Below are 14151 nucleotides of genomic sequence, written 5' to 3' on the forward strand. Positions count from 1 at the left end.
ACTGAGAGTCGGGGCCAGGCCACTGCACGAGCAAGAGTTCCTGGCTAGGCAGTGGGTCAGGGTTGGGGGAAAGCACTCTCGTTTGGAAGATGACTCCACTCTAGGTGTGCCCAGCCAGAGATGGTGATCTGTGAGAAGCTGGATTCAGTGTCCAAGCGCTGGCTCAAGTTTATCACGTGCTAAAGTGTGAGTCAAGTGAAAATCCAGCTTCTGGAAGTCGAGGACTGTCTGTAGAACACTCCCTTGTCACGATTATTTCAATTGCAGTCATCTTTCATACTCAAGTACACAGTTCACAGGGGGCTGTTGACTAGAAGTTTTGGCTTAAATATCAAGTGTTTTTATTATCATAGCATGTGTTAACATTTAACATGCTTTGTTTTGATTCTCTTTCTTTTTCTATAGAATAAGTTGTCTTAGAGAAAGACAAATCTATATTTCGTTTTGTGTTTTAGATTTTGCTGAGCATGTTGACTTTCTAGAAGCCATAAGTAGTGCCTTGAGGGCCCTTTTGCAAACAATGGCCTCCAAGAGCATTTCTCAGGTAAGATTTTTTAAATGTTTATGCGAAACTAGCAAAGATTTTGTCTTATGGAGGCAACATTCATTACTTAACTGTTTAAGTATTTATTTCTATTCTAGGTACCTCGTAAGTGGAATCATTCAACATTTGTCCTCTTGTGCTTGGTTTATTTCGCTTAGCATAATGCCTTCAGGGTTCATCCATGCTGTAGTGTGTACCAGAATTTCATTCCTTTTTAAAGCCGAAAAATATTCCATTGTATGTATATACCGTATTTTTCTCTGAATATCTCTTGTCTCAGTTTTAACTCTGAAACTGTAAATATTTTTTATAATTAAAAAATAAAAATTAAAGCAAATAAAAAAAATCTCAAAAAAATAAGTTGCAACAACTGAAGCTAACTTTATAACAACACTTTTATTTTTTACTTTTTATTAAGGACATTTTCAAACATTCCTAAAAGGAAAGCTAATAGTGTAATGAACCTGCCTGCACCATCACCAGCTGTCAACAGTTGTCAACATCCTGTCATTCTTGTTTCATTCCTCTCCCCTACATTTTTGTTTTTGCTTCCTGGTAGTTTAAAGCAAATCATATTATTTCATCCATAAATATTTCATTATGTGCTTCAGTGTGTGTCTGTGATAGAAAATGAACTTTTAAAGAACTTAGCTACAGTACCATTATCCAAAACCCCCAAATTAACAGACATTTGTTAATTATCGTTTGATATGCCACCTGAGTTCAGTTTTCCTGATTGCCTTAAAAGTGTCTTTTTCAGTTGGTTTGTTTAAATCAGAATCCCACACATTGCTTTTAACGGCTTTAGTGAGATTTAAAGTGTACAATTCAGTGGTTTTTAATATATTCACTTCCCCTACCTACCCCCCTTTCCCCATACTGTTCATCCGTTGAAGAAGCTGTCATTTGTCCTGTGGAATTCTCTCCCTTCTCAGAGTTGGCTGGTTTACCACCATGGTACTGTTTAACATGTCCCTCTGTGTCTCGTATTTCCTATAAACTGGTAGCCAGGTCTAGAACCTTAATTAGATTCAGGATCAGATGTTTTTGGCAAGAACAATTCATAGTACTGTATATATTTCATACTTTTACATCACGAATCATACAATGTCATAAAATAGTGATGTTAAGATTAATCAGTGCATTCACTTAATGGTTGTAGCAGCCAGTGGTTATTGTTATCTAGACCCATGATTTCATTAGGAGTTTCAAAATGGAGATATCCTAATTTTGTCATTCCTTTTACATCTATTAGCTGTGATTCTTGTGTAAATAAGAACTTTCTGTCTCATTGATTATTTGATAATTTTGAAGTAAAGGTCATTCCAAAAAAGACAAGATAAGTGTATGATTCTTCCTCCATCCTTTTTTCTGGAATAATTAGTTGGTGCCCTAGCAGGTCTCTAAAAGTGACCAGTGAAGTTTTTTTTTAAAGTATCATTAAGAACTCATAGGTTTTTATATGTTTGTATTCCATTCCATTATGGTCATTCAGTCTTTTTTTTTTTTTTTTTTTTTTTGCTGAGGAAGATTCACCCTGAGCTAACATCTGTGCCAGTCTTCCTCTATTTTGTATGTGGGTCACCACCACAGCGTGGCCGCTGACTAGTGGTATAGGTCCGTGCCTGGGATCTGAACCTGGGCCACCAAAGTGGAGTACACCAAATTTAACTACTAGGCCACAAGCTGGCCCTATAGTCATTCTTTTCGATGCAAAAAGTATCCCATCTTTAGATAGTAGGAGTCTTTTCAGATTGGTTCCTGTCTCTCTTTGACATGAACCCAATAGTTTTGATAGCTTCTAGGCGCAAGAACACGTCCTAGGCTCATCTTGTGCTTTTACTGTTTAAATCTTGAAATCAGTTATTTTTCCAAGAAGGACTGATTTCTTTAGTGGGAAATTGAATTTAGGAGTGCTTACTGCTACTATGTTGTCATTGCTTCTAGACCTTATTTGCATAGCTAGGAAATAAGTATTTTTTAGGAAGATAAAAATAAAATCATAATTTCATGCATATTGATATTTTCAGTTTAAATAAAAAGAGTAAAGTATTTTTACTTAACTTTTCATTATATAATTGTATCTTTTTTTGTGCTGGAAATTTTGCTTCTTAGTGACTTTTAAATTATCATTTGCTTTATCCTACAAGATGTATTTAATAGTTTCAAAATAACAATGTCGTTATTATTACTAACAATAACACCGTCGAAAGCAGTTTCAGATTTTTGTGTGATTCTTCTTGTCCTTAGGAAGAATCCGTCTAGGACTACATAGGCAAATTAGTGTGTTTTAAAGTTGCATGAGAAAATTCTCTGCGTGTCTTTTTATAAAGTTAGCTTCAGTTGTTGCAGCTTTGTTTTTGAGATTTTTTTTTTGTTTGCTTTAATTTTTATTTTTTAATTATAAAGAATATTTATAGTTTCGGAGTTAAAACTGAAACGAGATAGTCAGAGAAGAATACGGTATATACATACAATGGAATATTTTTCAGCTTTAAAAAGGAATGAAATTCTGGTACATACTACAGCATGGATGAACCTTGAAGGCATTATGCTAACTGAAATAGACCAGGCACAAAGCACAAATATTGAATGATTCCGCTTATGAGGTACCTAGAATAGTTAAATTCAGAGATGGAAAGTAGTGGAGTCGTGGTTACCAGGGGCTGAGGAGAGGGGGAGTAGAATCATTGTTTAGTGGGAACAGAGATGAGAAAGTTCTGGAGATGGATGGTGGTAATAGTTGCACAACAGCATGAATGTACTTAGTGCCACTGAACTGTGCACGTAAAAATGGCTAAGATGGTAGATTTTATGTGTATTTTACCCAAAAAAGATATTTAGAGAGGTCTAGCTTCTGTTCCTTTTCCCTGTTCTTTTCTTCCCCCCCCCCCTTTTCTCCCCAAAGCCCCAGTAGATAGTTGTATGTCATAGTTGCACGTCCCTCTAGTTGCTGCATGTGGGACGCTGCCTCAGCATGGCTGGAGAAGCGGTGCGTCGGTGCGCACCTGGATCCAAACCCGGGCCGCCAGTAGCAGAGCGCGCACTTAACCGCTAAGCCACGGGGCCGGCCCCTCCCTGTTCTTTTCTTTCTGCTGTTGATAGTCATCCTTTTTGGGTTTTGATTTATCATTCTCTCATCCTTTTTTTGAAAACATAAGTGAATATGTATATATTTGTATTTCACCCCTTTTCTTAAAAATAGTGCTGCACCTTGCTCTTCCTTCCTCCCTTACCGAGCATAGTATTAGATACCGTTCTTATTTCCTTTTACAGCTTCATATTCCTCCATTGGGTAGGGATTCCATGTTTATTCAGCCTGTCTGCTGTTGATGGATATTTGAGTAGTTTCTAGTCTTGTGCTATTGTAAATTGTATGGTATTCCCACTGCAGGGAATAGCCTTCTTACAGGTGTTGTTGTTTTGTGGTTTTGCCATTGTGTCTTTGGGATAGATTCCTAGAAGTGGGCTTGCTGGGGTGGAGAACAGATGGATTTGTACTGTCTCTAGTTTTGCTGCAGTCCCCTCCTTAGGGTCTGAGCCATTTTGAGCCCCGCTAGCAGTGTTTGAGAGCGCCTCTTTTGCCACAGCCTCACCAGCAGAGTGTGTTGTCAGAACATTGAATTTTTACTGATTTCGTAAGTGAGAAATTATATCTCAATTTTAATTTGCATTTCTCTTATTACGAGGAGGTTGGACATCTTTTCAAGTGTTCTAAGGGCCTTTGCATTTCTTTTTCTGTGACTGTTCCTGTCTTTTCCCAGTTTTCCTTTTTGCTTTTGCTTTTTTGCTTTTTGCTTTCCCAGTTTCGCTATTAGGTTGGTAGTCTTCTTCTTGGTATATAAAGGCAAATCTAGGGCCTCACCCCAATTTACTGAAGCAGAAACTTTGGGGAGGGCCCAGCAATCTATGTTTTAACAAGTTTTCCAGGTGATTCTCATGCACAGTAAAGTTTAAGAACCACTGTTCTAAACCGTCCTTGCTCCTTCCTTTCTAAAATCCTCCAGTGGTTTTTTATTGAAGTCATACTATTTATAACATTGTTAAATTTCAGGTGTACATTATTGTTTTTCATTCATCATATAAATGTGCCCCTTTACGCCTTATGCCCACGCCCCAGCCCCCTTCACCTCTGGTGACCACCAGTCTGTTCTCTTTGTCCACGTGTTAGTTTATCTTCCACGTATGAGTGAAATCATATGGTGTTCGTCTTTCTCTGTCTGGCTTATAAAATCCTACAGTTTTGATTAACATGTCATTAGACCACACCACACACTTCTCTTGGTTACAGTCATCTACCATCCCCTTGTTCCTCGAAGATTCCTGCTGTTGAGCTCCGTTTCTCCTCACTAGTCCTGTCACAATTCTGAGTGACTTCACTGTCCACATAGACGCCCTTTCCAGGAGCCGGGCTTCTCAGTTCTTGGATCTCTTTTTCTCCAGGGGTCTTGTCTTCCTTCCTACCGTGGCCACACCTTGAGAGCAGTGCTTCCCAAACTTGGTCTTGTTCCAGGATTTACTGGGACTGTCTGGTGTTTTACTGTTAAATCTAGTATGCTGTTGGTTTCTAATATAGACTTTTTACTTTAAAAAAATTTTCTTTGTATATTTGAGAATTTTTTTTTTCCTAAGATTTTATTTATTTATTTATTTTCCCCCCAAAGCCCCAGTAGATTGTTGTATGTCATAGCTGTACATCCTTCTAGTTGCTGTATGTGGGCCGCGGCCTCAGCATGACCGGAGAAGCAGTGCGTCTGTGTGCACCAGGGATCCGAACCTGGGCCGCCAGCAGCGGAGCGCGCGCATTTAACTGCTAAGGCACAGGGCCAGCCCGAGAATTTTTTTTAAGGACATAATTTTTGACTCTCAGTTTCTATGAAATGAGAATGGTAACAATGCCTGCCCTGCCGTATGGCTGTTGAGAGGATCAGAAAACCCTATGCTGTAGGGTCTTTGAGGATATAAAGTTTTTTTATTCATTTTCCATGGTGTTCGGACGGTAGCTTACTGGGCCAGTCTGATATTTAAAGAAAATTATTCCAAGCTCATGCACAGTTCATGGTAAATCATTCGTATATATTAAGGTCATAAATTCTCAAGTTGGCATGAGCATAGAATTTTAGAACTAGAGGGAGCCTGGCTGTCCAGTGCTTTATCAGGAGAGGACGCCAAGGACTGGATTCCCTGAGCGACGGCACCAGGACAGAATACAGCCGTCCTGCCTCCCTGTCTAGCTCTTTTCCTTGTAGGTTTGTACACATTAGGCAGCTTACATTTGTGAGCCGTTCTGGTAATGGTGCAGCACGCCTTTATTCTTCACAACAGCCTCGTCCTAGCTATGAAGAATAGTTCGTGGAATTTTTTCATGGGAGTATTTTCTGAGAAACCTGGGCCTATTAGCTGTTACCTTTAGATTTGGCAGAAGCAATGCAAATGATTCGGAAATGAGTTTTGAAGATTTAGAACTGTTGGGTATTTTTATACATAATAATAGCTAACATGTAGTGAGTGCTTTATATGCATTATTTAATCTTCATATTAACTGTATAGGGAGAATTACTTTTATTGTCCCCTTGTTACTGATGGGGAAATGGAAACTTTAGTCAGAGTAAGTAACTCGTGCTGGATTGTGAGTGTTAAGTAGTGGAGCTGGGATTTGAACCCAGGATGTCAGACCCCAAATCCCAAGCCCTGAATCCCCACGCTGTGCTGGTTCTCACAGGAGACAGCCTGGCAACGTGACATTCACACTTTTTCTTGGTACCTGTGTCCACGTGTGTATTCAAATTAGCTTAAAATGAAAAGTATCACTGCATGGTGGCAGCACTATATAATTTAATGGTTTTTACAGTCTTTAATAATTTACCATAGCATGTACATCTCAGAGTATGTTCTTTTCTTGTATAGATTCTGCCAATTTTTATTAAAGCTGTGTGATCCTATTTACATTTTTTTATGATCAATGTTAACAAGAAATTAGAATGTCTTTAGTCTGTGTACATCTGAATGAAAGTCTTCTTCAAATTAAACAGGAGCTGAAGCCCCTTTTATAAGCTTACAGCTGTGATAGATTGAATGACAGTGACGTGAACAGGCCTCATCTCAGTTCAGAATTGCCAACTGTATTTGGGAGTGATTAGAACATGTAATAAGTTCTTTGCTAAGAGTTTATGTCACTCTTAAAATCATGCAGCCCATAGAAGAGATACCTGTCGATGCTGTTTCATATACTATTGCAATTGGTTGAGTTTAACACTATAAACACTCTCTTCTTCTCTTTCAACAGTGCATGACTGCTGATCAGCTGATGACACTGTGCAAAGCAGGCATTCACAGTAGTAATGTCGGGGTTCGAGTCAATGTTGTTAGTATTTTAGGAATCACTGGCAGCGTCCTAGCCAAAGAAGATGGTACGCTTGAAACTCTTAAGGTAAAATAATATGCTTCCAACCTAAGATGTTAAAGAATTAGAAATGGTGAAAGAGTAACTGTTGGTGTGGGATTTTAAAAAACTTCCATGGACATCATGAGAAGAAGTCATATCAAGAAGTTGCTTACTAAGATGTATTATTAAATATACCCTTTGGCTCAGTCTAACTGCATGAATTAGATAGGGATTTGAAAAGTTGAGTCCCATTTTTTTCCATTGAACTTTACTCTGGAACTATTTTTTCAAAAATAAATTTGTCTTCAATGAAAGGCCAAGTTCAAAATTGTTAAAGATGCCTGGGCCTCTGCTGTCGCATAAAATATGTGCATATTATATTCTCCTACTGATGAAGGAACAATCCTCCCAGTTTTCCTAGCACACCAGGCTGAAGCGCATTCCGAGCAATACCACACGGTTCATTCTAGTACCACTCCACACATTTTAAGCAGCAGCTCTGGAAGTGCCGATACCCAAGGAGCTCACTCAGCATACTTGCTTCCGGCACTTGATCTCAGCACAGTTGCTCAGGAGCTGCAGAGCTAGAGAGGCAGCATCACGATTAGCTGAAGGACAGGGCTGGTAAAATGACCCTCCGTTGTCTAATAATTGCTGAAGTGTGGATTACTGACTAATGGGAAATAAACCAATTATTGTAAAGCATTTAACCTACTAAGGACTTTACAGTGGTAACCAATATTTTTAAGAACCTTATTTTGAAAAGATGATACATGCACATAACAAAACATTTAGAAAAACAGAACAGAGTATGTAGTGAAAAGACTCATCTCCACTCAACTTCTAGTCCCCCAGCTCATCTCTAGAGAGGCAGCCACTGGTACCCATTTCTTTTTTATCATTCCAGAGATTTTTAATATGCAGACACGTAAGTGAGCGAAAGTATGGCTGTGTGGCTCTGTGTGTGTAAACACATACAGATGGATGTGTGTATGTATGGTCACCTCTGCCCCTTAAGACAGTAACTTCCAAGGTCCACTTTAGAGAAACAGCAAGATTTTTAAAGTGTTTTTATTTAGTCACATTTCCAAGCATAAAGAAACGTAGAGAGAAAGTACAGTGAATTTTGTATGCCCATCAAGCATATTGAACAATTATTCATATTCTATCATATGTACTTCATATAGTTTCCTTGCTGGGTATGTGAAAGTAAATTAAAGACATCGTGGTATTTTGCCCCTATTGGTTCAGTATGCATGTCTTAGAACAGGGAGTTTCTTATATAACCACTGTTATCACACCTTATACTATTAACAGTCATTTCTTCATATGTCTAATACCTGGTCCGTGTTCAAATTTTTCCAGTTGTTCCAAAAAATATCTGTTTACAGATAGTTTGTTTACACCAGGATCTCAGTGAAGTGCACATGTTATGTTTGGTTTGGGTCTTCTCAGCCTCTCTCAGTCTAGAACAGTTCTCCCCCAGCACCAACCACTACCACCTGTCTTTTCCTCGACTGCTGGGTCACGTAGTTGTCATATGGTGTCATAGTTGTCCCATATAGTGCCCAACCTCCTGGATGTGTCTGCCTGCTTCCTCGTGGTGTTAAGTCTGTTCCTTTATCCTCTGTATTTCCTGAAAACCAGAAATTAGATCTAAAGGCTAGATTAGATTCAGATTCAGATTAATCTTTTTAATAAGACTACTTCATAGATGATGCTGTGTGCTTTGTGTTATATTATAGGATATTAAGTCTAAGTACCATCTTAGCAGTAATCTTAAATTCAGCTGAGAAAACTGAGGCCCAGGGGCTGGTGGACTTTCCGGAACTCGCCTGTCGGTTGTGGTGGAGCCAGAGCTGGGACTCGGGTTCTTACGTTTCCACTCTCCCAGCCGTGATACCAGACGCGCACAGCACCCTCAAGACATAAAGGGTGAAGCGCAACAGCCAAAATAAACCAGATTCTCTCTTGAACAGTTCTTTGCTGATTAGGAATGGTCTGTTCACCAGCTGGCTGATTGTGAAAAAATGGGTGGATGTTAAAAATCATTACAGTGAAGCAAAGTTAGATTGTGTTGTGTTTTTTTTTAATTGTCTTAGAGTGTTTTTCATATAATTTCAAAAGCAGATTTTTTTTGTTACAGATAGTATTTTTATGCATTTTGACACCATGGGGAAAGAGGGAGATTTTTTTGAGGGAGATAGAAGGCAAAAATACAATAATTTCCAAAATCAATCTTTCATATATCATTAATTCATTTTATTTAGGTATAATATATAAACTTGTATATGTTTAATTTATCTTGCTTATACTTGGTATATTTATAAATGTATGTTGTTTTTAGTCTTTTGAAAGCTTTAATTTTTCTCTGGCATTTTTATATAAAATATTGTGCATAACTAGAAGGATGTGCAACTATGACATACAACTGTCTACTGGGGCTTTGGGGAGAGAAAAAAAAGGAGGAGGATTGGCAATAGATGTTAGCTCAGAGACGGTCTTCCTCAGCAAAAAGAGGAGGATTAGCATGGATGTTGGCTCAGGGCTGATCTTCCTCACAAAAAAAAAAAATATATATATATATATATAGTGCATAACTTATTGCTGCATTTAAAGTTAATGCTTATTTTGGAAGCTGACCTTAGAGTGTCGTGCGATGACAGTGCGTTTTGTTTTCCCCAGGCCATTGGGTGCTTTCTGCTTGAGGTGGCCACGAAAGACCCTTCCCTTGTGGTAGCAGGAGAGGCTCTGGACGCCCTCTTCGATGTTTTTGCGGATGGTAAAGAAGCTGAAAGGGCCTCCGTTCAAATTAAATTGTTATCTGCTCTGAAGGAATTCCAGCCAGTCTTCAAAATGAAGGTGTGTAACCACTTTATTTAGAAATGCTTGGGGGCTGGCCCAGTGGTGTAGTGGTTAGGTTCACACGCTTCGCTTTGGCGGCCTGGGGTTCACGGGTTCGGATCCCAGGCGTGGACCTACACACCGCTCATCAAGCCGCGCTGAGGCGGCGTCCCACATACATCAACTAGAAGGATGTGCAGCTGTAACATACAACTATCTACTGGGGCTTTGGGGATGAAAAAGGGAAAAAAGGAGGAAGATGAGCAACAGATGTTAGGTCAGGGCCAATCTTCCTCAAAAAAAAAAAAATGCTTACATCGCAGTGTTCTATGGGAGGAGGGTGTGTGGTTCCCTCCATGCAGCCCCAGTGATTCACATGGCACATCAGCCCTGACCGTGTGAATGCTTGTGGGCTGAGTCAGAGCTCAGCGTCCTCACTGTTGAATCACTGGGACCTGAGCCAACACGCTGTCTGGCAAGTTCCTCTTTCTCTACCAGTTTAGTAATGTTAACAGTGCTCCTTACATGTGAGCACTGTAGCCTGTAGCCTGCAGAGCACTTTCATATACATTTAACTTTATGTCATGTAATACATTATAGCTTGATTTCATTGTCATGAATATTATTTCCCTTTGGTGCTCTGGAAAAAAGGCAAACTCCCAGCTGGTCTGCACTGGAGAATGTAGGTACTTTCATTAGCCCTTTTATTTATTTATTGTTTCATCAGAAGCATCAAACCTGACTTTGAGTCAAAAAATAATTTTCAGAGGGCCGGCCTGGTGGCGCAAGCAGTTAAGTGCACGTGCTCCGCTGCGGCGGCCCGGGGTTCGCTGGTTCGGATCCCAGGCGTGCACCGACGCACCACTTGGCAAGCCATGCTATAGCGGCATCCCATATAAAGTGGAGGAAGATGAGCACGGATGTTAGCCCAGGGCCAGTCTTCCTCAGCAAAAAAAGAGGAGGATTGGCAGATGTTAGCTCAGGGCTGATCTTCCTCACACACACACGCAAGAGAGTAGAAGTTTTGGTGAAAAATTAGCTTACTTTTGATGTTTTCCAATGTGTATTTCTTTTATCTAACAAACATCCAACTCGAAATTCAGTTCTCATGGAGAGAACTCTTGTGATAACTTTTTAGGTGAATGTGATTGTATGGCTAGAGATGTAAATTTTCTGGAATTTTTTTAAGGCATAAAAAATTAGTTTTCTTTTCCAGAAGAAAAGAAAAATAGCAACACATGCCATGAACATTCTGTCATCATCACATCTCAAGTCATTGTTGGTTTAGGAACATGATGGTTTGTTTTTAGCATTTTCATGTTTTGGCATCTTATGTCTAAAAATGTAGTAATGGTGGCTAACATTCATTGAGTTAAGCTTCACCAGTAGGTGACTTAATTCTGGGGGGGAAAAATTGAACGGTTTATTCTTAATTATGCCTTGTTCAAGCCTGTAGTTTTTTTCTTGGTCTGTCTGTTTTTCAAGCAGTGAGAGGTTTTATTCCCACCTATTCCCTGCCTCATAGGTACCAAATTGAGCCGTGTTTCTCTAAGCAAAGACTAATGTACATTAGTGTTTCTCCCTTTATTATGCAAAAGGCAGCACAATATATTCACAGTCCTGCACTTCATGTGTTTATACTTAACTTACTGTCCCCTAGACGTATTTCCATACCAGTACATACCATGACCGGTGTCCACTTTGTTTTTAAAAGTTACAGGCCCCCGGGGCCAGCTCAGTGGCGCAGTGGTTAAGTTCTCGCACTCCACTTCAGCGGCCGGGGGTTCATGGGTTCAGATCCCTGATGCAGACCTACACACGGCTCTTCAAGCCGTACTATGGCGGCATCCCACATACAAAATAGAGGAAGATGGGCACAGATGTTAGCCCAGGGGCAATCTGCCCAAAGCAAAAAGAGGAAGATTGGCAACAGTTGTTAGCTCAGGGCCAGTCTTCCTCACGCCCCAAAAAAACTTACAGGCCCTGGAAACTTCTGAAAAAGGGGTCTGCAAGGTAAGAAGGAGAAAATATCCCCCTATTTCCCTGCAGGGGCAAGGGGGCACATGTAGTTAGAGCATCCGACTGCGGAAGCAAATGCTTCGAGAGGAGGTACATAAACTACCAACTAGGAAGATAACCCGGAGCCTCTGGAAGGCCTGTTGTTCTGAGTGATGTTTCTACTTTATATGCATTGCTATGGTAATGATATTAAGTGTTTATCTTTTCTCAAAGGTATAAAGCCCTAATGAGATTTCTTTGTTAGCCAGAAGAGCAGCCTGTAGTTTTTTATATGAAGCTCCTTTGTGAATGAAGCCACAGTTGCATTAAAGGCTGTTCAGTATATATTTAGCCCCAAATTGCATTTAAACACAATACAATGCATTTGACTAAAAAACTCTAGAGCGCTGATTCTCAAAAGTGCCCCATAGCAGCAGCAGCAGCATCACTCGATAACTTGTTAGAAATGCAAATTCTCAGGCCCAACTCCAGACCTACTGAAAATCAGAAACTTTGTGGATGGATCTGCTGATTTGTTTTTTAACAAGCCTTCCAGATACTTTTGCACCCTAAAATTTGAGAACCGCTGCCCTAGGTGAGGTATAGTTCACATATCGTGAAATTCATTCTTTAAGTCTACAATTCAGTTGTTTCTGTAATTATCGTTTAAAAGGTGCACAATCTTAATTTATCTTCATGGCTTATGTACTGTGTTCTATTTACCTTGGAAGTAAAAATGTTTTACCACGTTCTGGCAGCTGTCTTTTTCAGAAGATGGTTAGGTGTACCCAAAATTAAAAGCTTTCTTTATTTAAAGGAATTAGTAATATATACCAAATCACATATTATTTTTTTGGCAGATACGAAAAGAAGGGAGAGGTAAATACAGTCCAGATCAGCTGTGTGTTCTCGACAATGTGAAGATGAATTTGAGAAGGTTTGTCGCTTATCAAGAAACTGTTGAAAAAAGACTAACTTCTTGAACCATTGGAAGAGAAACCACCTCTTGCCTCAAAGTGTTCAATGCTAAGGGATATCAAAGGGTTTCCTTTGAGTCTGTATGTTTCAGAAAGTCATTTTTAATGCCTGTATTTCTGTACATTAATTTTGAAGTTCTAAAAACTTCAAAACTTGTCAGAAACTCTTTTTTAAGCTCTGGGATCAGTGTGGCATTTGTAGTGCCCTCTAAATTATGTTTCCAGCATATTTTAATCCCTGGAAACAGGAGGAGTGGAGGAGTGGAATCACAAAGGAATCTCAGGTGGTTCTTTGTGAGCAGTGCAAAAACTTCCAAACAATCATGTTTTCCTTGAATTTTTCAAAAAAGGAAAATCCAGAGCATTGCTTGGATGCTCTTTTAAGCCAGTATCATTTTGTATTAGGAGGATCTTTGACTGAAATCTGACGACAAGCTTTATAAAATTTTTTTGTATGAAGTATATCAAGTAGGCTTACCTTTGGTGAAGACGTGAATGAGTTGAATTTGTAATCCACTATTTAGTAGATAGAATATACCAATGAGCTAATGAGGTCATTGTCATCTTCTCCACAAATGGATCTGATCAGTTACTGCTTTGTAACATCACTCCTTGTTTGGTTTGATATGGAATCAGAATTGGGAGAAAATATTTTTTAATAAATAACTTTTTAATTGAAAGCTTTGTGTCCTACAAAATCTTTTTAAAAGTACCAGATAACCCCATTCTTGGGTGTTTGCTTGCTAATGGATATTGCTTCGGATACATGTGAGATATTAAAAACCAGACTGATAGCAGGAATCTCCAGCATTACTCTCAATGTCCTTGAAGTAATAGGGTGACAGCTGGAGCAAAGGGAAGGAGCTTTAGTACATCATTGTCTGAGAGGAGCCCTGGACCAGCTCTATTGTCCGTCCATTTGCTTGATCACAAGAGCTGTCGGTGGAGATTTGAAAATTTCCCCACGGTTGATCTCAGTTGCCCTGTTAAAAGGCCCAGTACCCAGTATAGGACTTAACTTTTTAGGTTAGTTAACATCCATCACCTCACATAGTTAGAATTTTTTTCTTGTAAGAACCTTTGAGATTTACTCTCTTAGCAACTTTCAAATATATAATACACTATTGTTAGCTATAGTCACCATGTGGACATTACATCCCCAGAACTTACTTATCTTATAACTGAAAGTTTGTACCTTTTGACCCCCTTCACCTGTGTCTCCCACCATCCACCCCCCACCTTTGGCCACCACCAATCTGTCTCTATCCATGAGCTCAGTTTTTTTTAGATTCCACATATAAGTGAGATGATACAGTATTTGTCTTTCTCTGACTTATTTCACTTAGCATAATGCTGTCAAGGTCCATCCGTTGTTGCAAATGGCAGGATTTCCTTCTTTTTAT

At 39.4% G+C, this 14151-nt stretch overlaps 1 protein-coding gene across 2 annotated transcripts in view; it reads left to right on the plus strand.

Annotated features, from left to right (window-relative positions):
• Positions 1–13428, plus strand: part of HEATR3 (HEAT repeat containing 3) — a 35333-nt gene extending 21905 nt beyond the window's left edge. For both annotated transcript variants that reach the window (XM_058527771.1, XM_058527770.1), the window contains 4 exons: positions 456–544; positions 6831–6974; positions 9615–9791; positions 12632–13428. In XM_058527771.1, the coding sequence (XP_058383754.1) occupies positions 456–544; positions 6831–6974; positions 9615–9791; positions 12632–12754 (533 nt within the window). In that variant the 3' untranslated portion in view covers positions 12755–13428. The remainder of the gene's footprint in view (positions 1–455; positions 545–6830; positions 6975–9614; positions 9792–12631) is intronic.
• The last annotated feature ends 723 nt before the right edge of the window (positions 13429–14151 follow it).

Source organism: Diceros bicornis, chromosome 32 (assembly GCF_020826845.1).
Source record: "Diceros bicornis minor isolate mBicDic1 chromosome 32, mDicBic1.mat.cur, whole genome shotgun sequence".
NCBI classification, from domain to species: Eukaryota; Metazoa; Chordata; class Mammalia; order Perissodactyla; family Rhinocerotidae; genus Diceros; species Diceros bicornis.